The 26,463-nt window shown below is 37.7% G+C and overlaps 1 protein-coding gene across 2 annotated transcripts in view; it reads right to left on the bottom strand.

Annotated features, from left to right (window-relative positions):
• LOC133987270 (copine-9-like) overlaps positions 1–26,463 on the bottom strand; it is a 78,551-nt gene that overhangs the window by 9,513 nt on the left and 42,575 nt on the right. The window contains exons 9-19 of one of the 2 annotated variants that reach the window (XM_062426574.1): positions 25,781–25,787; positions 21,437–21,500; positions 19,838–19,941; positions 16,963–17,067; positions 13,318–13,359; positions 12,966–13,041; positions 12,027–12,080; positions 11,705–11,766; positions 11,140–11,186; positions 5,309–5,490; positions 2,143–2,270 (exon numbers count right to left, since the gene is read on the bottom strand). In XM_062426574.1, coding sequence (XP_062282558.1) covers positions 2,143–2,270; positions 5,309–5,490; positions 11,140–11,186; positions 11,705–11,766; positions 12,027–12,080; positions 12,966–13,041; positions 13,318–13,359; positions 16,963–17,067; positions 19,838–19,941; positions 21,437–21,500; positions 25,781–25,787 — 871 coding nt within the window. The remainder of the gene's footprint in view (positions 1–2,142; positions 2,271–5,308; positions 5,491–11,139; positions 11,187–11,704; positions 11,767–12,026; positions 12,081–12,965; positions 13,042–13,317; positions 13,360–16,962; positions 17,068–19,837; positions 19,942–21,436; positions 21,501–25,780; positions 25,788–26,463) is intronic. The other variant, XM_062426575.1, reaches the window with a different exon arrangement.

Below are 26,463 nucleotides of genomic sequence, written 5' to 3'. Positions count from 1 at the left end.
CCCGTACATTTAATTTGTGACCACAATTACTGCTATTCTGCAAAAGATACAGTCTTTCTATCTATCAGTTATATATTTATAACATTCAACAAATATATAACTCCGGTGTATATGAGAATAAATATATGTTGGCTTAATACAACAGAGAAAAATTGTATTAAAATGGATCTGATCCCCTCCACACTTGAGTTTGTTTTAGGATACTGTACCCCCATATAGACCACTGAGGTGTTTACCACTTAAAAGTATAACCTTGAGCAGCAGAGAGACCCTTGAAAAATAAATATTAAAAAAACACAAAAAAACAACCCCAAAACAAAACAAGACAACAACAAAAAACACTGCAGGAAGAAAACAATGTGACCCTGCGTCTTGTTTTCCACTGCTCTTCATTTCCAACATATCAGCGCTGGCTTGATATGATGCCAGATGAGTGTTTCGACACATAAGTGTGTGTGTGTGTGTGTGTGTGTGTGTGTGTGTGTGTGTGTGTGTGTGTGTGTGTGTGTGTCTGCATGTGTGTTAAAGTGTGCCCTTCACCTGCTGTGTGTGTATTTATTGCACAGAGATAGAATCTAATACCTGTGACTCAGCTGTTCCACCTGGCTGAACAAGACATTGATCTATATGTGTGTGTGTCTGTGTGGATGTATCTATATGTGAGTGCACATACATGCGTTTTCAGCCACACACACTAGGATGAGACCAGTGTTGTGTGTGTGTGTGTGTGTGTGTGTGTGTGTGTGTGTTGGCGTTAGCACCTCTGTCTATATGTGTGTATGTTTTCTATGGGTGATCTCTGTGCCACCTCTAAGCCTCTTACAGCTCGACACATTGGTGTCAAACGCAGGGTGAGATAAAAAACACCCTGATAATTCAGTGCAATGACACATAGGCTAAGATGTCCAACACTATTCTGCTTTAACAATAAGGTCAATCCATGTTTTTGACAACAAAAACATTGGGGAAAAAAACATGGAAGTACTTCACATAGCTGTCAGGTGCAAAGACAGACAAGATCAATGTATTCCTTTAACTGTTAACTGTCCATTGTGTCCTATGCTGAATGTCAATATGGGAAAAGGATGAAAAGGAGAACTAGAGGCTATTCACCTTACCTAAAAAACTGAGCAGTTATATTAAAGGAATTCAGAAAATTCCCTTGATAACCCATCTTCAGAAGTGTTTTAAGATTTTCAAAGTATACAAGCAGCATTAGATATTCTGAGCATCTTAAGCTAATTGTCTGTTGTTTATTTTTTGTATATATTTTTTAACTACACTATTTTTATATACTTCTTGTAATGTGTTTTATGATGACCCTAATGAACCCAGATCACATTTAAAGTCTGAGCACTGGTTACCTGTGTGCTTCAGGATCGATTTTGAGATTCTTTTATTGGTTTTTAAAGCTTTAAATGGTCTTAGTCCTACTTATTTATCAGATTTGCTTTTTACTTATGAGCCATCCAGAACTCTCAGGTCTTCAGATAGAGGTCTTCTACTAATTCCTAAAATTAGAACTAAAACACATGGTTTTTATTTATTTATATAATCATTTATTTTTAGCTCCTTTTATTTATTTGGTTTTATCCAGTCTTTGGTGTTTCCTCATTGTAAATTGTTGAGAGTAAAATAGCGCTTCTTCAGTCTTCAGTTGTCTTCTCTCAAGTGTGTGTGCGTGTGTTATGTGTGAGAGAAAGTGTCTGCGTGTGTGAAAAGGGCTATATGAATAAAGTCTGATTGATTGATTGATGTAAGCTGAAACGTGTAAAATTGTTCTATACTACAAGTGTTGCTGGGGCTTTTAAAAAAATAAATTCATATCAATGTTTTGAATCATTTCTGATGCCACACTTTGAGGAAGAAAAGAACATATTCTTAGCTGATGGGATGCTGTAACCTCCTTAATCCTGTACATGTTGACTTGCCCCCCACTGTCTCATAAATACAACTGAATCTCTAATCTAATGAAGAAGCTACATCTGAGTCATGTCATTAATAAGCTTTGATCGAGACCTATAAATACACTGAAGACAAATCCCGTGGGTTTGGGTGAAAGAAAACATGTTTTTCCCATGATCTAAAAGATATAACTGAACCTTACATCTCTGACACACAAACACACGCTCTCAAACTCACTTTGCCACTTTGTTGATAACAGGTGCGAAGTTGGTGGGTCCGTACAGCTGTACTGTCCTCAGGCTCTCGAAGTAGGCCTCCAGAACCCCCTCTATACCCACACAGTTTGGATCTTCTTTGTCACTGCCCTGCAACAGACAGCACACAACATGCTCCAGTGAACAAACAGTATGATTGACAAGGCACTGCAATTATTAAGCAAAATCAACCCATCCAGGTCACATAACTGTCTGTCTATAGATAGAAAGATAGATAGATAGAGAGATAGACAGCGTCACACAATATAATAAATACACAGTAAAAATAAATAGCAACACTATAGATAGAAATATATATAACACAACAAATAACTACAATAAAATAGCTCCTTACAAGAATATAAGAATCCAATCCTAACCCTAGCATACATTATAAATACAATAAAATGTAAATAAGATAGCATATCATATACATTAGACAAGTGTGCAAAGTCGTGAAAGTATTAAAAATGCAATGAGATAAAGTGGAAATATAAAACTGTGCAAATTTTCCATGAGTAAAGTTATTGTAGGAATAAAACAGAGTGGAGTTTAGTTGAGAATGAAACTGAAGCTGAGAGTTCTCTGTGTTAGACAGAGTTGAGATGCTGCAGAGTTATTGGAAGATTTCCTGTATCGCTCCTTGTGATGTGAAGTGCTCTGCTGTGTGTCCAGTAGGCAGTGGAGAGGGTGGTGGTCAGGATTATCTATAATAGATAACAGTTTGTTCAGTGTCCTCCTCTCCACCATAACTTCAAAGGTGTCTGGTTTGCAGCCAATTACTGAGCCGGTCTTCTTAATCAGTTTATTAAGTCTGCTTCAATGCTGCTCCCCCAGCAGACTACAGTAAAGTATAGTGCACTGGCCACAACAGACTGGTACACATGCTGAAGGATCTCAGCTTCCAGTTCAGTCTGTTGTTGATGTGGTTGCTTTAAACATGGTGATAATATTCTATTTACTGTATTTAATTTACCTTTATCAGACCTACCGTGTGATATTATGTGTGCTCAACAAACTGTAAAAAAAAAAAAAAATAAAGAAAAAAAGACCATATCCAGGAAACCTAATGTTGACTTAGAGTTGGAGCAAAAGTTTCTGGGAATTTTTTTCACTCTACTTGGTTGAATTTAGGTCTTAATGGCTCAATTTCAAGTTAAAATGTATTTATTTGACATTCCAGTCATATCTATTTAACACATACAGTGTAATGAAAATTGTGTTTCTCATGACTAAATGTAAAGGAAATAGATGAAATAACTAAACATAGCTAATAAACAATAAGAACTATTAAAAAGACTATAAAGCATCAGCAGTGCTATAATAAAATAAAGTGCAATCATGTGCCGCTCACTTAGAAAAAGAGGGCCTGTCCCCAAACTAAAATGTATAAGCTCCCCTGTTTTTATAATTGCAATATCAACATGCAAGGTCTTCACCAGCTTCTCTTTTTCCTTTGTTTCTACTTTTTGTCCTGCACCTCGGGTAATTGGTGATATCTGGTAAGTAAATTAGTAGATTCCAGTCCATATAAAAATTTAAGACTTAAATAATCTATAATATTAATAAAGTCTAAAGGAACTCTGTGAAGGTTTTGAATACTAAGGCTGTAACACATTGTTTTGATGATCTGGTCCCTGCATTGATTTCCATCACGTGTTTCTTCATCACATATTTCTGCAAAGGATGATGGTAATTGAATTAGCTCCAATAAAGCAGAATAAGAAAATGAAGATAATAAATTGCAGGTTTCCAAAAAAAAAGGGAAAAAAGGGGCTTTGCAAATGTTTACTGTGCAGACGATCCCTTCGGGGTATCTGTTCCCTGATCAACTTTCACATGTGCAGCAGAGGCTTCAGCAAAGAGAGGAGATGAAGTGCTGACATGCATCGCCTTTCTAACCCTACCCTGACTTCCATGTGAGAAAAAAATGCTCTCATGCGAAAAATCGTTTTGTTATTGACTTTGGCTGAAAAAGTTTGTGGGCAAGTTTCATTCACAAACATCTGGAAATCAGCAAACACATTTATCTGTCAGTTGTTCTATTAAAGGAGCTGACACAAATTAAACTATTAGACAATATTAGTACAACTGCCAACAACATGGTCAACATTTGGAGGCATCAACATACTTTGACAGTAATAAGATGCTAATAAACGTTCCTAAAACAAAGTGGTCCATGACTACTATATGAGGGATGTAACAGACAGACAGAGGAGAGAACATTATAGCCTATAGTAGGTGATGATACAAAAACATTGGCAAACCATGATGATGACAGTATATGATTATGATCATTAACCTTTACATACTGTTAAGGGTTAAATTTGACCCATTTTTACAATTGAAAGCTGTAAAAACACCCTATACTATTTTTTTTAGCCATGTTTCCAGATGTGACCCAGAATATACGAAAATGGAAATAAAATTAATCTTTTAAAAAAAATGTGTGCAGCTGATACACGTTTGTATATGCAAATGTACAATTTTTTTTACCATAAATAAATAGAATACTCTGTTCACTCTCTGACAGCCTCAATAAGGATTAATCAAACATGTATTAGTGACTGATAGGGGAATTTATGAAATATGAAATGGTGTAGAGACTAATTATGTGTCACAATATGAACAGTATGTGAGGGTTAAGCTTGTCCTATATAGTAGTTATACTTACATATTTTATCTTAGCTCATTTCAGTATCATATTTAAACTAAAAAATTCTGATTACAGCATTATCATTACTGGTGAAATCAGTGTTTTTTTTAATACCTGTGAAGAAAGGCTAACTATCTTAGTGTGTATGTGTACAGGAGATAATTCATGATTAGTACTATGTACCCATGTGAATGGTGTAGAGCTGTTATGAAAAATATAAAAAGAAAAGTTAATACCAATTTAAAAACATAAGGAGAGAGCTGGCTTGATTACAGTTGTGCATCCAGTGGTTTCTGACTGTTTGCCCTCATCCCTCAGGAGGAGGCAGGGAGGAAGTAGAGAGGGTTGCTGGGAGATTCCTGCTGGTTGGCAGATGAGCCGACTTCTCAACTTGTGCGACCAGCTGTTGCCGCAGCGACGACTCCTGGTCCAAACACCCTGCTACGAGTAAACTGTGAGTGTATGTGTGTGTGCGTGTGCGTGTATGTCTTACCAGTGGGAACGCGTGGGAGATTTTGCCATCAGGGGGCAGCTTAGCTCCGAAGCCGTAGGCAGGGAAGAGCTTGTCACTGTCGTAGTCCTGGATAATCTCACCCACTGCTTTCAGGGCCATGGCATATGCATTCATCTGGTAGGGACTCATATAGTGGAGGGAGGTGGGCTGAGATGGGTTACCTTGGAGGAAAACACACACACAACACAATCAATTGAAGGATTATATGTCTCCTTCTTTCTCTCTGCCAGTTTTTCACCTGCGAAATACAAGGAGCTGTACGTGTGTGCCCCTAGAAAACAGCTGGTTGATGCCAAAAAAATACCTCAGGTCTCCCAAGAATAGCTTTTAACATTTGCATTTTTAATGTCAATAGAGACAGGCTTTGGTTTGAAGAACTAAGCAAAGAATCAACAAACATAATACTTTTTTTATCTCTGCAAAATCAAAGAAATATCTTATAAACAGGATTATCCATTTATGCAATCATGTAAAAGCATTACCCAATTGCCTCAGTATTTTGAGTGGGGGAATTATTCCACCCTATGTGAACACGAATTTCCAACTTGACTTCTTCACCTGTGTTGGGCAGGTCTGGACACTCTCCTCCATTATGAAACGAGTGCTATGCTTTTAAAATGGGATGAAAGGAGGGGGATGATTTGATTAGTCAGGACAGATGCCTGCTCCTAACACACCTACTGCTAATGTATTCGTCCTAATCCCATCTAGCTTCCAACTGCGCCCCAGGTGCACCGCGCTCTTCTGGCCATGAAAATACCAAACACATTCACAACGCCCGGTACACCTTGCACGGTTGGCTGAACCTTCCACCATGTGAAAATAAGAGCCTAAATGTAACAATCTATTCAAGACAGCGGCGTACCCACCATCACAAGCACGAGAGTTATCTGCCATGAAAAATGAAAGTCATGTTATGTTACAGAGATGAAAAGGGACAAATGCCTTGACACTGAAGTGTGATATTTTAGAGGTAAACTGCTTCCTGTCTGTGCTGATTGAAAACATGAAAGTAAGGTTGTGGCATTTTAACAGTTTCAGAGATATAAGCACATCATTGCTCACTAGCAAAGTAGAGTGAAGGAGCAGTATGGCACCTTGCTGCAGGTGTCCTTAAAAGAGGTCAGATAGCAACAAACAGTTTGGGAATCACTCTCTGGCTTCCATGTTGGACGTCCTCATATCTTGAGCAACGATAACTGGTTATGTTTCTTGATGTATGACTCCGACATCGCAAAAATATTTAAAATAATTGCTCCCTTCATTGCCATTGAAAGTGCAACTGAAAGAAATAGTTTGACATTTTGGGAAATATGCTCTTATTTCCTTCCTTGTCCAGAGTAACATGAGAAGATTTGACAAAAACACAACCTACCAGCACCTCTAAAGTTAAATATTTAATGTTCTGTCTTGATTGTCTCTGCTGGTTGCCTGGCAACCTGACAATGATGACAGGATGAAAAGGTCACTCTGTCCAGTCATAAAAGAATCAACCATATAAACCCCCTGTGCAGAACTTATAACTCCACTGGTTTTGTATGGATTAAACAAATAAGACATAACCAGGGCTTAATTTGTGACCTGATCCAGCTGTAAGAGAATCCAGGTTCTCCAGGTTGGTACCGATTGGGATTGGCACCCATTTGATTGGATCTGGTACCTGTAAATAAAGTTTATGTTATATTTATGTTATGTTATCTGTTCTGTCATGCTTTTATTTCCCAGTGACTTGTAAATTGCTTGTTTGCCTATTTTGGACGCATTTTAAATCTGAAAAAAGAGAGAGAGCCATCAATCACTCAATCCCAGTTATTGCGATTTGACTTAGGATGCGTCTTTATGCAGATGACATTCTACTCTACTTACAAAATCCTTCTTCATTACCTGAAACCATTTGCCTCAAAAACACTTATTTTAAAATCTTAAATTATGCTGTTAACTGGTCTAAAGCAGTCACTCAGCATGTCCGTAGCTACCATTGAGGACACCGAGGTCATGTCCTCTTTATTTTTATTTTTTAAGTTTTGTTTTGTTGTGAAGTGAAAATAGCCGATGAGACAATTATCCTTGCAACGGACCATCACGTGACACGTACTTGCAGATACCGCTGCCATGTCAAAACGAAAGTAGTCGGCTATAGCCAGCGGAGGAGTGAGGTCTTGAAATCCACCGGGAATTTTTTCACCGGCCCCGGCCTAGGTGTTATGTCCCAACTGGTTTCCAATTTAAGCTCCAGCTGTGTTGCGCTTCCGTCAGCAGATTCGTCACAAATTCACAAATATACACAGCATATTACTGGAGATTTTTAAGTCGCAGTTAAAATAAGAAAAAATATTCGCTGCAGTAGATGTTGAACTGCGACTTGAAAATCGCCAGAAATATGTTGTCTACATTTGTGAATTGGACATGAACCAATTTTGCAAACTGTTCATTCACTGGATGAGCCCTTTTCTCCCTTTCCCAGCAGGCCGTGCTCCATTACACATTTTAAGAACAAACTAAGAAAATAATATATTGCAAATATAATTTTTAAATATACAACCATGGAAGTTGTAGAATACTGAAATAGGAGTTGATTTAAGTTGCAAAATTGGAAGTGATAAGAAAGAACTGGACCACAAGAGTGACCATGACTGAGAAATGCACAGCAAGAAAGCGGTATAAATACATCATGGATTACTTCAACCTGATATATAAGTCATGGTCTTTTTTTTGACCTCGGTATTTGAAAAATCCTGGCTACGGCCTTGTCACTCAGCCCTAATAACAGGGATGCTGCAGTCCAAAAACCACCTTTCACGCGTTAAAATAAATGATGGAGCTAACAATGATGATGGTACCCTCTCCATTTTTAAAAATGTGCTGATTACTATTATTATTCTTACTATCATTAGTGATAGGACTTGGTTAAAAATGATTTTCACTCACTGCCAGACAACGCACACCTCACACACTGTCTTCACTATCAGGCTATGCACTATAGTTGCTGACTTAACAACCCATTTACTCAACTATATCTTTGATTTGTGTGTGGGTTTTTTTTTCTTTTTCATTATTAATTATTAACGTATTGTTCTTTCTTATTTATTTATTTACTTACTTGTTTTATTGGTTTGCATACTTATTTATCTATCTTCTGTTAAGTTTCATTTCCCCCAACTAAAAAATGCCTCTGTATGATGGATCCATTTAATAATGGGCCCAGGTTGCTGAGGGAGCTTGGGGGTCCTGACTGTTTTAAACAGCTTGGTGTCTGAAAGGGGGGTTTAACAGGAAATAGTACATATGGGGGTATGTTCATTTGGGTCTGAGGAGCATCTTTCTATTTAAGGGGTTGGGGTATCTGGGACTGGCTTAGAGCAGGAGAGAGCAATTAAAGCAAGGAAGGGGGAAGAGGAGAGAAAGGGGTGTACAGACAGATAAGCAAACCAACTATAAAAAGAAGTGGTTGGAAACGAGCGGAGAGGAGATGGGGAGAGAAAAAAATAAAACTCTGTCCTGACTCATCCTGGTTTCACCCTGGCGCCTAACCAGAGATCCCCCACAACAACACTGCAGCCTTCCTTTTTTCTCTCTTCTCTGTTCTCCCCTCTGCTCTCTTCCCTCTATATGCTTACACACAAAAAAAACATAACGCCTTCCCACGCTAACACACACACATAGAGACACACACCACTTGCAACTAACATTAAGCCAAAATTGTATTTATTTAAAAAAATATTGTTCATGTTATTGTTATCTTTGCATTACTGTCTGGCTCTCTTGGCTTTTCGTGTTAATCACTTATCCTGAACTCAATTTGTGTTAATCACATATCTTGCACTAAATAACGGGCAAATAATAATAATAACGATAATTAGGATACTCTCAGCTATAAGGAGGAAACTAGCTAGTAAAATATCAAAAAGACAGTCAAATCTGTAGATTTTTTTAAATCAGTAGGTCAGTTGGAACCTAAGCATTCCAAAGTTGTTTTGGTGGATCAACAGTGTGGCGATAAAAGCAGTATACAGGTAGAAAAGGCATTGCTAGGAGTAAAGTAACTTAAGAAGCAGGAAAAAGGAGGACAAGGGCTTTATGGATGTTTTGTGTGTTATTTTAGACAAATAAACAGAAAGGGGAGCACATGTTTTCTGTATGTGTTGTGTTGATGATTGATTACGAGGGTGATGAATGATGAGTATTATGATGATGATGATTAATGCATCAGGCAGCAAATGAATGAGGCAATGTGATCCCCACATATGTCGCATATATACTGCATTGTATGCTGGCAAGTGCTTCAATGCTTTTTTGTTTCTAAATATTTTGGCATATGATTAGTGTAAGCTTCACAGCTAAGCAAGTGGGTGTTTGGACTGTGAAACGGTGAAATGAGTAACTTATGGCTAATGAAAACTTAACACATATGATATGTACACGTGAAGCCTAGTCTGGGCTCAATTGTCACGTCAGATGCAACTATTCTGATAATGGAGGCAAGCTGTGTTACAGATTGCTTTGTTTTGTTTCTAGGTGTTGTCCAATGTGCTCCAGGCACAGTGGATTTTTTGATGCATTCCGTGAGTCATTCTCTCCCCTGACCTGTTGGATCAGCACCCTTTCCATGTTCTGGGGCCTCCTGCTTTACAGATCAAGCACTGGATATAACATGTTAATAAGTGAGATTTGCAGGTGCTAGTACCTTTAAGCTTTGAAGAGAGCCAGGCTAACTGTTTCCTCCTGCCTCCAGTTTTAAAGCCATGTTAACTCCTAGCGCTAGTTTCATATCGTCGCTGTGGGGCAGAAACCTTGTTTGTCCATATTTTGTCTGTCTGTTGGTTTTACAAATATCTAAGCAATGAAAAGCATTAAAAACAGTTTGTGACTAAATCTCGTCACACCATTAGACCCATTGGATTTGGTCAGTGAAAAGTAACAGTTTTGGACATATAAGGTTTGCACCTGACATCAATGATATTTAGCATACAAACATGAGTGGTTAAAAAAAACTTTCTATTGGACAATTAGAACTACTATAATAATATAATAATAACTAATAAAATTACTACTGGACTAGTGAACCAGTTCAGGTCAGTGGTTTTACTGGAGACTACTGAACAGAGCAATACCTACAGTTTTCCAGGTATTATTTTTTTTTTTTTCTAATGTGGTTATTGTTGTTGATCATGTACAAAAACAACAAAAAAACAATTAACCTCACATCAACCCCATATTTATGTCCCTGCTACTGTTCAGTTTTAAAGAAATAGTTTAGACATTTTGGGAATCACACTTATTTCATCAGATGAGATACTGATACTCCTGTACTCCCTTCTAAAGCTACAAAGCCAGCAGGTCTTAGATTAGATTAAAAAATGGAAAGCTAGTTCTGCCCAAAGCGCAAATATATGCCAACCAGCACCTCTAAAGTTCACTAAATTACATAGTACCTCACTTGTTTAATCCAAACACAAACAGAAATGTAAAATCCACAATTTGTGGTTTCACAGGGTCTCAAAGTACGTGCTGGGACTATTTCTCTCAAGGTGCACTGACTTTGAATTATTAATGAGATCTTATTAATTAGAGCTTAGAACTATTGCTTTACCATTAACTACTGGAGACAACTAATTCACCTCAGTCAGTTCAGCACTCTGCAAAGGGCCTTATTTTAGGTCTGATGTAAGTTTGAAGGTGTTGGGAGATCACATCTGATCTAAAGATGTTTGGATACAATGGCAGCGTATATAGTGAAGACATAATGAATGTATGAAAAACACATGCAAGAGAATATCATGTATTTTAAAATATGTCAGTAAGCGACTTACCATTGGACGCTGTGAAGTCTATAGCCACTGTGAAGTTCAGCTGTGTTCTGCATAAGAAATGCAAAACAAAGAGGAAAAGAAGGAAACAACGATGAGCATCACACACTTCAGTATGCATCATATACTCTGTATTACACACACACACATACACACACACACACACACACACACACACACACACTAACACAATGAACTGCAATTTAATCAGTTTACTGGTTCACTTGCTAATCAGTATGGAGGGACGGTATTCCTTCCACCATTTTGAAGGTCTAATTTGGTAAAACAAATGCAACCAGTAATTAAAAGTGAATGAACTGAATAAATTAGACATTCAATTATTGGGTGTTAGATATACCAACGCAAACTTCCCAAAAACTACACCCAATCAGGAAAGTATATGTAATATAGTATGATGCTCACAAAAGAGCTTTCAAGGAAATTTAGTCTAGTATCTTCAGATAACTTCACACACACGCACACACACACACACACACACACGCACACAAAGAAAATGGTGTGCTGTTGACACTCACTGTGAGAGCAGGCTAATTATTATTCCACTCACCCTCCTCGGATGAAATCCACAAAGGTGTACTCGGACTCCACTTTGAAGGACAGCAGAGTTACCTGGCACACACACACACACACACACAAACATGTACCAACACACATACAAAGTGATAAACAGAGAAGGGAGTTGGAAAAGGGATCAGAGCCAGGTAGACGAGAAGGTATAAAGACAAACAGGTGGCCAGACAGTAAAAAGAGCCAGCGAGAGAGAAGCAGATGAGAGAGAACTATCTATATATATATAAATATATGAGATAACACAAAATACTGATACAGCAGAAAAGACAGGCAGATATGGGAAAGGTGGCTGAACTCACAGTCCCAGAATTGATGTATTTCTTCTTTTTGCCTTTCTTCTTGGGATTTAAAACCTGCCAGCGAGGAGGGGGGGATAAGTTAGTGATTGAGAGGGTACTTGTAAAACCACTTCAAACCCTGGAATGATGTTTAATAATGAGTATGAATAATTCAGCGGATTCCTGATAAGAATGGCCATCCATGAATTGAAACCGATATTACATTTAACTGTGTGTATATAGAGAGCAGAGAAGATAAAAATGGACTTTGAGAGGTGAGGAGATTAAACTATTCTTATATTAAACTGTTTTTTTATTCTTATTTATTATTATGTGCATATCTTTATCGTATTTCTTCCCACCGCCCAATGGGGAATGACCCCTCCAAAAGGTCAACGCTAAAAAGCTGTTTCCAGCAGTATATCCAAAAGTGGTTGAAAAGTGAAAAGTATAAACAATAGCTGCAGTATTATTAGAGTTTATATTTCCTGACCCGAAAAGTGAGGAGAATTCAAATTTTAGTTTAACCGACTTCCATTCAAACAGGCCAGTTTCTATCATTTGCCAAGGACAAGGTTTCTTCCATGTCATTCAATCTTAATTTAACATTTCAATTTATCCTGTGTCATAACAACAGAAGTAACACAATAGCAACAAAATCATGCAAACTGAACAGACGCCTATCATCATTTCTGTGATGTTATACCTGTATACCTTTTTGTGTGTGAAGGTTGCATAACCTTTGTGTAACTGGAAAAAAACATACATCTACAAACATCTTGATTTTGAGAGCAACGTTATTAACATATAGATAGATAGAGGAAAGCTTGTATTTTATATGCAACGCTTGTAGAGCTTCCTCAGCTTTTAGAGGGCAAGCCAGCTCAAGTTAAAATATCTAAAACACCTAAATTGTATCTGCTATGAGAAATAACAAACCACCTGCGTGTTGTGCCTCACCTCGTAGACATTGAACTGGTTCTGCCCCCGAGACAGCTCTCTGTAGCTGGTGGTGAACTCGCCAATGAAGTCATGGCTGTAGACAAACAACACCCACACAGACAAGCATGCACACCAATTTTATAATCTGTGATAAATTGTCATGTTTGCCTCTGTCCACATCTATTTCTCGACCTTTGTTTATGGCAATCTTGACCTTATGTCTCCCTTTTGCTGCATAAGAAGTATTCTGACACATTCTTATTTTCACCCACGTAATATACATAAGGCATTTTAATTTCCTTCTGACATTTGAGAGGCAGCAATGTGAGTTATGAGGTTATAGTGAGCGGTTATCCATAAATGCTTTTACCTTCCATCTCGATCCCAGTCAAAGACGTCTACCTTCACGGTCCTGAAATAGACAGAGAATGTTTCTGAAGATCTGCTATTTACCAAATAGTCCCCAGTCAATAAAAATGAGAACCTGAAATTCAATTTAATTAAAAAATATGCTCTTTTCGCTCCATTGCACTGGCAACAGAGCAATTCACTAATTCAATAGTTTCATGCTGTACAGGATTATTGGCGCAGTAGGAACAGGTCGTTATGTGACTACTGAATCACAAAGCCCATATGCTCAGACTTGGTTCCAGGAACTGAACATTATTATTTTCATCTAGAAGAGAAAAATGAATAAAACTTTTTCAGTTTGCATGTTACTTCAAAGTTTTTGGATATTAACCCGAATCCTTCCAGCAATATGCGAAAGACCAGATATATGCTATGTTTCAAATTAAATAATTCTGTTAGTACACTTCTATGCAGTACACATTTCGACAGGGTAGTGTTGTCTAAAATCAAACATGGCCATTGTGCACTTACCAGCAATGACAATTAGCTAGTGGGCAAACTAGCGTTAGCGAGCTTGCATTAGCATTCATATTATTGTTTGTGGTACCAAATCATGACAGACTGCTAAATCTCCTGATGGCTTATATGTGACAACAGTATTGGTGCTTAGTGCAAAAAACATAATGCATTTGTATAATGCAGCGATGTTCACCCTAGTTACAACGTCCTCAGCTGCCATTTCCAGTTTGAAAAGTGGTCCCTCCCCTTCTGCTACGTAGCCAAGATGGCTACCGTTGATGGCAAGAAGTTTCCATAATTACATTTACACGCTCAACTTTCTGACTGTTTTGAGTGCACCATCCAGGTACTACAAACATGAATAAGGAGAGCTTTTGAAATGACAAAATTTGCCTGAACGAGTAGTGGTTGAAAGAAATAACTGACAATGAAAAACAGCAAAAAACGAAATACAGCTAGCACAAAGTCATAGTTGTTGGAGAATGTTGTAGGTTGCTTATTACAATGTTTGCTAACGAGTTAGTTTCTTAGCTAGCTAATAAGCACTGACACACTCACAGTTAAACGTGGCAAATGTTCCAAGATTTGTTTGCGTCCATTAGGTCTTCTTTTACTGAAGACTGAAAGCAAAGTGAATCTTTGTCTTGCTTTTATATTATTATTATATATTTTATATTAGCACTAAGCTAGTTGGCAACGTATGTGCAGGCTGTGTCTGTTCAGCTCAGACTCTGACTGATATGAAATGTTACCTGGAACTCAAGTTATTCCTGTAATCATCCTTCACTCTCTCATTTACTGTGGCATGTGTGTACATTTAAGAAGTAGATTCATAAAACCCCAGAATACATGAAGATTTTGTTAAAAGTTAAAACAATTTAAACTAACGCCAATGTGTTTTTGCCTCATCCCAGGCCAATTTGTGTATATTTGCGCCCACTTGTTTTTTAATAAGAGGGTTGTCAACACACTTGTGCGTTGACAACCCTTGTGCACCACAGAGACATGAAAAGTGGCGAGGAGAGTGAGAGAGAGCTCTGATAACAGTTGTAACTACACTTTAGATAGAAAATATGTTCAAAGACCGTTTTACTAATCTGCCTTCCTGTGGGGAACAAGTACACCTTATTTTCTGTTTTACAAAGGCAAGGAAAAAGTTCTTTATAAATGTCGGATCTGCTGTTTCTGACCATCTGTGGATTTTCAAATGAAGATCAAATCAAATATTCTATTTTTATTCTTTTTATTTCTGTTTCTGAAAACAACAGTAACATTTCCAATAGCTTACTCATTGTAATTCATTGTCTCAATGTGCTTTTCCCCTATGCCTTTCACATCACCTCACCTGAAGCCCTATAATCACTCAGCTGTTAAATGGTTGCTTGCAACAGTCATTATTGGACTTGCTTTATTTGGTATATGTGTGTAATGATTTTTTAGACATACCCTATGGCATGTAGTGTACATGCCATTTATGATGGAGTTACTGTATGAATATTTAGCATGATGTGTTGCATGTGGTGTTTATGGGTCTTTTGGTTGTATCTTACATTATGATACAATATGTGTCTTTGTAGCCAAAGAAAATTTCACTTTCTTACATGTGGGAGGGAGGTACTTCAAGTGTGGTCCCCCTAAGGCACCACAGTGTTAATCCAGATCTGAAGTGAGTGTGTGTTAATGTATTGGCTGTGTGTCTGGAGTAGGATAGGTCATTGTGTTGTTTTGTTTCTTTCTAATTCTTGCCACCATTCTGATTTTACTCTTCCTGTGAACCCTTGTTATTGCCTTTTTAACTTGTGAACATTCAATAAAACACTGTAGTTTTGACATTGGAAACAATAAATCTTTGACTTTCATCAGTGAACGAACCTGTGTGTCCTTTATTGAGTTAGCGTATGTCTAATACTGTGATATAGTGAATATTTTCCCCTGCTGGAAGTCCCGGGGTGGTGTAGTCCTTAAATCACACACCTAAGCTCCTGCTCCCGCCACATGTGTGAGCTGCATACTGTTTTAAAACCCTGATGGTGAATTAAGGCCACATTTTTACATGTAATTAAATGTGTGATCTATTAACTTTGCCCAAGGCAACAAAATCTCACTCCAGCCAGCTACCCAAAGTTGGCAGCCTTGGTTATAATAATACTTGTACTGATGCTAATATCTGCAATTCTAGTAATAATGATGATAATAAACCATTTTTTTCGTGTTTATGTTTACATTTTTTTCTCTTGTCAACAAATCACGTGAAAACAATGAAATGATCCCACCATGTAATATAAATAAGTAGCTATTATAGTTTCTTTGGTTTCTGTTGCCAAAGCCTCATATATCTTATCCTCTGTTATTCCTCTTACTATTATTCCTCTCCATAAAGCTCCATTGTTGTCTAACCTATTAAAAACCATTGCAGTGTAAGTATTTACCACAGCACCAAATGCATAATCCACTGCTGAAAGTAATCCCCAACAGATGCACTGTTCACTCTTTTTTGTGTAATGTTTGAATTTATGAATCCATTTAGAAAGATTTACTTTTTGGTAGGAATGATTTGGGATTTGTTGACAATCAGAGATATCTAGAGTAATTTCATACTAATCCTTTAAATATTAGCGACACTATAGGGTATAATACAACATTTTTTCACTCTTACAAGGACAAGTACTGCTGGATGAGAACTGCAAGAATGGCCCCTGCATGCTTTACTGTTTGCACTGTGCACGTGGCAGCAAATAGCTATCACATCTGCTCAGTACAGTCCAACTTGACTTTGAATAAATAAACAGAGTGCTGTGTGAAAACTGAGTCAGTCTCAATAACACCAGTGCTGGTCCCTGGGACACCGTGACCGACTGCTGGCATTATTCTGACCGCCCCAGCAACAGGTGATGTCATCCACTTACAGAGTCTGCCTGTCCTCTATTGGTTCTCAAGAGTTCTCCCGCTTTGTTTTAATCAGAGGAACTCATGCAGGCTTTACAAGTGCACAGGGATATACATTATGTAGGATATGTAAACAGCAGTGAAAACCAGTCCTATCAATAGCCCATGGTTTTTCCTATGCTGTTTCATCCACATGTTTATTCAGTAATGAAACACCTTAGTACCTCACACAGTTGAATACATAATAGAGTTTTCTGACCTGTCATAGTCGCCGTTGCAGAGAGCTCTAACGGGGATGGTGAAGGGCTGCCAAACTGGGTTCAGTGTGTTCTTGATCACCTCTGTCTTGTGGCAGATGGTGAACCTGCCAGCAAAATAACAGACATAAGGCCACTAAAGGGAGAGCACATTCATATTGCTCACGTTGTACCTGTGAAGATAATCCCACATCACCTATCTTCAGCTTCCTGCAATCTTACAACATGCTTTACAGCTTGTTGTCTTTTTATATCTGCTTAAGTGTATCTTGGGGACATGAGAGAATTACAGATGGAGTTTTATTATGGAAAACATGTCTCCTAGCAGAGCAGTTGAAAGAAGTAATAATCTTAACGTTTGAGATAAGCTTTAATAGCTGGTGTCATTTGATTCAGAAAAAAAAGTCATGCACTAAATTAATTTTGATATAGGATACACATGGAAATCAGATAAAAGCTGTTGTGAAATTTGATAGTTTTTCTACTCCTTCAAAAGGATCATAAAATGCTCATTTAAAACTTTCTTTGTAACAGTTTCTGCAGGCTGATTTTCAGAAACATCCCACCTTACAATCAGTCTGCTTCCCACTAAGAAGCACCAATGGATCTTCTGAGGGTTCAGGGATTAGCTGTATCTTGATTGTGGTTTTTCTGGATAAGTTCCAGAAAACAGAAAAAGCTTGTGGCAACAGCTATCCCCTGTTACATTTTACAACAGGATGCACAAATTCTTCTTTAGGCATTGGAACATAAGGTGTTTAAGGATGTGTTGCATTGTTGGGCTGCCAGATTGCTATGAGGGTAGGAAGGCACCATATTTCCAAGGTTTTAGTTCAGCTGTATACTGTGCTCTGCATTGCACCTGGATTGTTTTGTACATGGCTACAAAACCTATAAATACAAGAGTGCATCTATCCATATAGGGAGCATAGTTGTATTAACTGTTCATAGTACTAGCAGTTAGGAGGTGTAACTCAAAGCTACTATCTCTATCTGTTTATTACACACATTTATTATCATTTTTATCAGAATTTATTTTTTCTCAATGTTGTCCAAAAATGCTCATTTGTTTTTATGCATGAGTTTAGCTGCCCATGAAATACCATGTATCATATAATATTCTAACGGTGTACCCAAATTTAATTTTAAAGAATAAGGGTGTCTAAATGAATGCTGTGTGGCTGTTTATAAATAGTGGAAAATGTACAGGAAGTTATATTAATAGGAAATGCATCCTAAACGCATTATTTTCTAAGAAGACTGGAGGTTGTGTTAATAATGAAAGGAAATGTTCCTAATTTTTCAAGTCGGTCTTAAAACAACAACCAGGTGTCCATATGAACATTAAAATATTTTTTTCTTGATGTAATTATCACTGAATTTCATACCGCATTATCCAAGGAAACACAAAGAGGGAATTTGATGCTAAAAAGACTGTAAACGTGGCAGATATCCACTTGATATGACTAACTCAGACTGCTGAAGGAATGGAAAGGCACATTTATTTATATAGCACATTTCATACCCAAAGGTGAATTAAAGTGCTTCACAGAGTACACAAGCAAAAGCCCAGAAAAAAAACTAATGATAAAAACATTAAAAATAAGCAGGCAAAAGTACATCGAGTAAAAACAAACAAATAAAGAAAATTAATTACAAGCAAGTAAACAGTCCTTAACTTGGATTTGAAAGTAGTCCACATTGTCTAAAGTCCTAGTTTTTCTGGCAATTTGTTCTGCATTTGAACAGCATAGAAGCTTCAGGCAACTTCATTATATTTAGTTTTGACTCTGGGAACAACCAGTGATCCAGAACCAGGTCACCTGAGAGGTCCCAGTTTGTACAGGGTCAGGAGATCTGATAGGTATCCTTTACCTAAACTGTTCATTGATTTATGGTTAAGGAGTAGTATTTTGAAGTTGATTCTCTTAGAAACTGGTAAGTATAGTGATATGAGAACTGGAGTTATATGCTGGTCCTTCTTAGATGCCTGGCTGCAGAATTTTGGATCAGCTGAATTGCCTGATTGCTATCTTAGACAGACCTTTGAAAAGTCCATTGCTCCATTATTTTTAATGTGGTAAAAGGCTGATTTTGTTATTGATTTGATATGACCAGTGACATTTTAGTCTGAATTCCCCCAAAACATTGACTTTAGTTTTGTCCTCATTTAACTAGAGAAAACTTAGTTTAGTATGTCCCGAGGAGTCTAGTGAACTATAGTTGTCTGGTGACACAGCTATATATATGTGTGTGTCGTTGGCGTATGTGCGATAAGACACCATAAAGTTTTGAATAATTTCAGCTAATGGGAGCATGTAGAGATTAATTATCAGAGGTTCGAGAATCAACCCTTGCCCCTTGCACCTGTCATGTCGTTGGTAGACGCTCTGATGTACAGCTACCAATGAAGGATTTTTGCCCCATCACCAATATTGAAAGCACATTTTAATATGTATGAACAGGAGGAATGACTGCAATGAGAAATATCTCTTTCAGTGTTTATATGGACACCTGATTGTTGCTTTAAGACTTGCTTTAAGTGTAAATGAAAAATGAGAAAACCAGGGCAAAATTGTGTGAAAACTGCACCCCATTGCTTCACTTTGCTTTCATGTTAACAAGGTCCTAGGCTTCAATATCAAGGAATTTGATAAAGAGAGCGCCTGTGGACCATAAATTATGTTGCACTCATTCAGAGCACAATATCTGTCCAAATCTGAATAATGTATTTGTATTTGATTACATCCCTTCTAGCACTATTTTTTTTTTTTTTTTTTTTTTTTTACATATTTCTACTGTCTCATGGGGGTTACAGTTGGTGGTAAATGGTTAGAGACATGGGTGAACATTTCCCCTCTAAACTCTCAGACTCACGTTCCATCTTCGTTACTCCGGTAGAAAACCAGGAAGGGGTCTGACTTGCCAAAAAAGTCTTTCTTGTCCAGCTTGTTGGCACACAACTGCATGGTAGCAATATCCTGAGAGAGTGGACAGGCAGTTTTAGTCGAACATCAATATAATCATACAGATGCAATTTCATTTCTAAGTCAGCAACTTGTTTTCTCATTTCTGGTGATGAGAGTGCAGGTTTTTGTCATACGAGGGCACAACAATTTTGAAACCAAGACTCCCTCTGAATGCAAAGTAATTGAGTGAAAAACTCATGCATAATGGTGATGTAAATGTGCGTCTGAATCCCCAACACTGGCAGTCAGATCAGGCTAATAACCAATGCATACATAGATTACACTGATTGCAATCCAGAGTTTCATTTAAATAACACACTTTATTAGTGGGAGAAACTGATTTTATTATGGGCTGTCTATAATAGTCGGAATCGCAGAGTGAATGGCTTCATACATATGTATGGAATGGTTACGGTATTAATGAGAAGCTGTGTTATTCCTGCCTCTGTTTTGAGATGCCTAGGACAAGAGAGGATGGATGGATAGATGGATGGATGAATAAATTGTCCTTAATGAGGCTTTTTAGTCATTGCCTCTAGTAGTAGGGCATTATCGGAAACCTAAGCTTGTCATTGACAGATAGGAGTTTGTCAGCCTGCATGTGCACACACAAACACACGCACGCACACACACACACACACACACACACACACACACACATACACACACACACATACACACACACACACACACACACACACACACTCAACATACTTATCAAAACTTCTACGGAGCATTTGGATCTTGTTAGGAGCAAAACCTCCCAGAGTTTAGATGGTAAACACAACCGAGATAAGCCTGTTCACATAATTTAAATAGAATTACATTCATGTCCTGGAGACTTTCCCTAACCATTACCATTACTTGCCTAAACCTAACCCTTAACCTACCCTTAACCTGAACCTAACCTCAACCACTAACCCAAAAATTTGCATCTTTACGATTGTGGACATGGATTTTAAATGTTGCAAGGCTGGTGTGTGCCCTTTAACGTGACTTAGGTCATACCGACAAAAACACACATACATACACACACACACACACAGAGGAAATTCTTTTTTTCTTGATATTAATATATTACTATGACAGGGGAATGGCAAAATTGGAAGAGAAAATCACATAGTTCATTGCAAGAAACCCATCTTGACAATTAATCCTCAACACATTTTGGGGACTGTGGAGAGGTCTGGGTAACACAAAATCAAACATTTATCCATGCTGAACAAATAAAATTGCCGGCGGGGGTCCAGATGAAGCGATTTAGATTATAAGGCACTTGTATAATTTTTTCCAATTTCATGATCTGTATTCGAAAGATTGGCGCATCATTAAATATTTTCTGCATATTTTTCTGTGTGTGGGTGTATTTACAGTAGTGTTTGTGTGTCTGTGCGGGGTGAGGATTGCAAGCTATTACAACAACAGCATCGGGGCAAATATAAATTGTAGACAATAGAAAATATTCCAGCAAAAGTTATAATGTGTGCGTTTGTGTGTGCGTACTGACCCTGCAGTTACTGAGCTCTTCTGCAGTGAAGTTAATGACTCCGCACTTCTTCCCTGGAATCCCACTGAGAGCGAAAGGAGAGAGAGCGAGAGAAAGAATGAGAGAGACGGTAATTGTAGAATGATATAAATAATACAATTGCCAAGCAAATGTCATTCATAACAATACGTTGTTATTGTCATAGGCAATAGCCCAGCATGCAGATTGTCATATTTATAAGAAAAAGCTCACAGAGTCCTGCACTTACTAACCCATTTGATTTGAAGAAAGAAAATAAAATCTGTCTGGTTCAAACATCAAAATCATCATGGACACACCGTTTCTAACATGTATCAGATCATAGACTGTATGAAAAGATGAACATAGCAAGGTGTGATGTCAGCTGTTAGTTTGCATTGGTGCTGGTTGAAGCCCAGAGATGAAGCTTATGATTGATGCCATCTTTTCCATTTGGAGCCAGGACCTTCTATATAAGGAGTGTGGAGTGTTGTCCATTTACACTCAGGAAACAAGCCCTGCTACCTCGAACCGAAGCTAACTGAGGGCAGGTATCGTAATCAGGTAATGTTAAACTTGCTGAAATAGTGCAACAATAGTCCGCGTCAGTGCGAGTCCTGGAGCCAGGCATATTAAACCATATAATAAACCAAAAGCTGTGTCCGAAAGTGTACTGAATGTAATCTGAAACAGGACTTTCAGTACATAAAGTTTTATCTTTATTTATTTATTTTTTTACTTTTTATGTTTTAACAGCGTGTGCAACACTGTAACAGTAGCACAAGTAGTCAATATTTATAAAGTCAGTGAACTGAGTCAGCAAAAGTTAGTTATCAGGTAATAGCTTTTTAAAGTTTGCTAACATTAGCCACCATAAGCTAAGTAAGGCTGTAGCTTCAAAAATCTGTCTTAGCGTCTTCTGTAAAAAGGTGCATTTTATTGCTCATGAAATCAGTGTTTAATCAGTATGAAGAAGATAATATTACTTCTTACAAAAGTTTGAATTCAAGAGTAAACTGTGGAGGTTTTTTTGTAAAGTTATGTTCCATTCATTTTTCAACAACATGCATGGGGTGTATCCTAAAGGTCCAAGCTGTTAAATGCATTTAATTCCACTTGTACCAAACCAATATTAGAAATCCTGTATTGTTTATATCATATTTGGTAGCTTGTAGTCTTCTTCCCTCTATCTACTGGTGCATTGCTACATTTCTTAGCACCATACTACCGCCAACAATGACCCAGTGGAATAGCAAAATACATTTGAGGTATAAAGAAAGTGGGGACCAATTAAGTGAAACTGTCGACCATATAACAAGTAAATGAGGCAAAGACAATAATTAAAGCAATACAGTATTTATTAAATGGTTCAACTGGAGTTTAATTGCTATTAAATATTGAATGAACATACTTACTGTGGGCACAAGGCAAAACATGTGATAATAAGAAATATACTCTTAGGTAATAAAATTAGCGACTGAGTAAAGGAATATGTTTGGATCAGAGTCTTCATCAACTGCTTTGATATCATAATTGGATTATATTATTTTGGCACTTCATTTTGAAAATCAATTTAGCATAAACGGTTTCAATTTGGAGGAATGACTCACACACATACACAGAAATGTGCTCCTGTGTGTACATGGCTGCATCCCGTCCATCATGCATTCACAGTTAAAGCTTGTAACGGTTGTTTCTTCTTTCTTTTGTTTCGATCCCATTTAAACCTCCATTATATTTGAGGGCTCGAGACTGAATTGACTGCAGTGCAAGAACAGTTTACTGAACCGTCACAAAATAGGAAGAAATTGAACAAAAAAAAAAAGAAAAAGAGTAGATGTCTATGGAATGTACTCAGAGAAAGGGAGCAGAGGAACAGATTGTGAGTGAGAAAAGAAAAATGAGGGGTAACTTCGTGACAGTCGGGGCACAAAAGGGCCAAGCCTGACTGCTGCTTCATTATACTTTCGTGAATCACAAGATGAGGTTAAAAGAGACAGAGGAGAAGGAGGAGGAGGAGGAAGATAAGGAAGAGGAGGAGGCGACATGACACATGGGGATGAAAAAGAGGAATGAAATAAAGATGAGAACAGGGAAGGGGAGGAAAGACAGCCTGAGAGATGGGATATGTTGGCATGTATCCCGAAGTCAAACACACATTAAATTAAGTTTTGTCAAATAATATGCATGTATTGGATGGGCTTTAATTAGATGGACTGGAATAAAAAGACATAAACAGCTATGTCTTTACCCATATTACTGGCAATAAAAAGGGAGATTGCAGAGCTGGTTATTTAACAATGAAATACCAAATGCACTTTAAGTTTTCAAGGTATTAAGTATATTTCAAATTGCTTTTAAGTTTTTGGGTGGAAGCATCTGAGTGTCAAGTGATCCTGACTGATAATTACAATCACATGGACAGACTCATAGCCACCACCATCAGCTATCTCAATATTCTTTTAACATTAAGGAATCATTTTACATTGAAAAAATATATGATTTGTAGTAAAAGCACAGTGGTTACCAATAATATTAACAATGTCTCCATTCTATTCAACTGTGTCATTTTACTGACCTTGTGTTGATTAAATGGCACTGTATGGTTGAACCCGATTATATGACTATTATTATTATCATTATTATTATATTTATTATATAATCCCTTATGTACAAACTTGTGGTAAACAGGCTTACTTTGTTTGTGCGCTGACGTCCTTGAAGCCTCCCAATGCTTTTTCTGCTAAGATTCACCTGAATATGCGTCTCACAAATTCTGTTAAATGTTGGAGAAACCTTCTGTTCATTCTGAACTGTAAAAAGCTATACTGAACACATTTTGGAAGTCAAATGTGACTGAGCGGTTATGACCATGGGTGGCTGTGAGATTTTTGGAAACAACAAATGATCCATATCAGCGGTTTCTAATGTGGCGCCTCTATTGTCATGGCATCATCTGTCATAGCTGTCAATGACAAAAACGATTCATAAGATATAGTTTAAATAGTTTGTCAGGGTATGATTGTTATCACCAATGTGTTGATGACCCAGTAACAGCATGGAAGAGGTGGCCCAGAGTCAGTGGACAGACAGAGAAAGATTAAGGACATTCACATTTGACAAACCAAACCAGAGGTTATCTATCCCATATATACTTTACACAGACTTTATGTATCATGTGACAATAACTGAGCTGAATGATGAAACAATTGAAAGCTCTGTGTAAACCCAACTCTGAGATTAAATTACTTTGTCACATTCACATATGCTTTTTATGCATTTGAACAACATGACACAAATCCTACACTGACTTCAAAGCATTGCAATAATTATATTGTATTTCTTTCATTAAAGTACCAGTAGTACTTGAGTGTTGGTTTGATTCAGTTGGAACAATATCTGTAGTTTTAAGCTCAAAGAACAGCTAAAAACTGACACGACTGAATGACATTCATTGTTTCCACAGTTGACGGCTCCAGTGACAGCTTAGTCAAATTGTATGGCACTGAGGCAATGTGTTTGGGCTTTGATATCCAACCTCCCTTTTTCAATGTCTTTCTTTCTCACGCACACACACACTTGCACATAGTATGATATACATTCCCAATTGTGTGTGAAATGTGAAATGTTTGCGTCTACAGCAGATATTAGAACATATTAAAACTGGTTCAGAAGATGCCTTCCTAATGATGATTTGTAATTCAGTTCTGCCTGATTTGAATACTTGAATTTGGGGTATGAAAGTAGAAATGAATAATAGCTTTCGTAATTGACACTGTAAGTAATTACTCTTTATGTTATCACAGCCCCTTTCTTTTCTGTTATTGTGTTACATTTTAATCTGTTGCCATGACTCTCAGTGGGGTCCAACTTCTAGAAAGCGGGGGCCTGAGGCTATAAGCTAAAAGGCAAAGCTGCTGTCCATGGACTCTGAATATTTCATCCGTGTCCCAGCTCAGTGTCACGATAAAGCAGAATGAGGAATTACAGCCCTTTCGAAGGACCACTAATGCAGACTAATTCAGCTTTGATATTAAAGAATGAGAAGAAGGAATGAGGCGACTGACAGAAGATGAGAGGCATAGGAAAAAAGCAGTGACCGTGTAAGGAAAATGGTCAGAGAGGGAGGAAAGAATGACCAAAATGAAGTCAAGTCCAACGATAGTTTCGTAAGCCACTCTCGCCTCGCCTTGCAAATGCACAGCCCTCCATGACGTAGTTTTAAAGTCGGTGGATTCTCTCACTCATGCTGCCCGCCAGCTGTAACAATGCAACTTTTCTCTCTAAGGCAGCTACTGTGATAGAATTATTTATGAATATATCTACACAGTGTGTCCAACTGTACACCCGCCAGCTAACCCAACAGATACAAGAGCTGCCTGGACTCTGGAGTATCCATCCGAGCCTTGACTGCTCACTGACTACAGAATAATAATGACATGCTTGTTCCAATGCTCCACATAACAAGTATTTGGCCTGTTCTTTTTTATCATCATGAGATTTTTAGATTTGAGAGATGTTGTATTTGTATTGCTGTAAACCTGAATAATATTATAGCAAAGAAACAGCAAGCAGTTTATGTGTATTGATTGGGAATTTGAGCAAAATCTTCCACGATACCTATGCAAAATACCGCCAAAGCGAGACAGCTGTGAGCTATTCCATTACAAGCTGTAGCTCATGGAAAGCCAAACAAGGTAAGCTGCCATCTGTTATTAATGAAGTGACATGAAATATATCCTCATGACCGAACACCAGTTAACATTGGGATCACAGCTGTCATTTGAAAAGGTTTTTTTTATGTTAGTTTGTTTTTTCTGGGAATCTTCCCAATTATTTCTCTGGCTCAGACCAGGTTCTATGACTCAGGGAATATCAACAATGGAAGGCTCTGTGTGCAAATTTTCACTCTATCCAAACAATGCAGAATGAGATTTCACTGATTAGTTCAGCATGGACAAAAACAATTTCCTCAGCTTGTTTGAGAATGCCAGTATCACAGTTTTAAGAGTGTACTGACCAGATGAAAA

Source organism: Scomber scombrus, chromosome 10 (genome assembly GCF_963691925.1).
Source record: "Scomber scombrus chromosome 10, fScoSco1.1, whole genome shotgun sequence".
Taxonomy (NCBI): domain Eukaryota; kingdom Metazoa; phylum Chordata; class Actinopteri; order Scombriformes; family Scombridae; genus Scomber; species Scomber scombrus.
The sequence above is the reverse complement of the archived record's forward strand: the minus strand, read 5'-3'. Positions and strand labels throughout refer to the sequence as shown.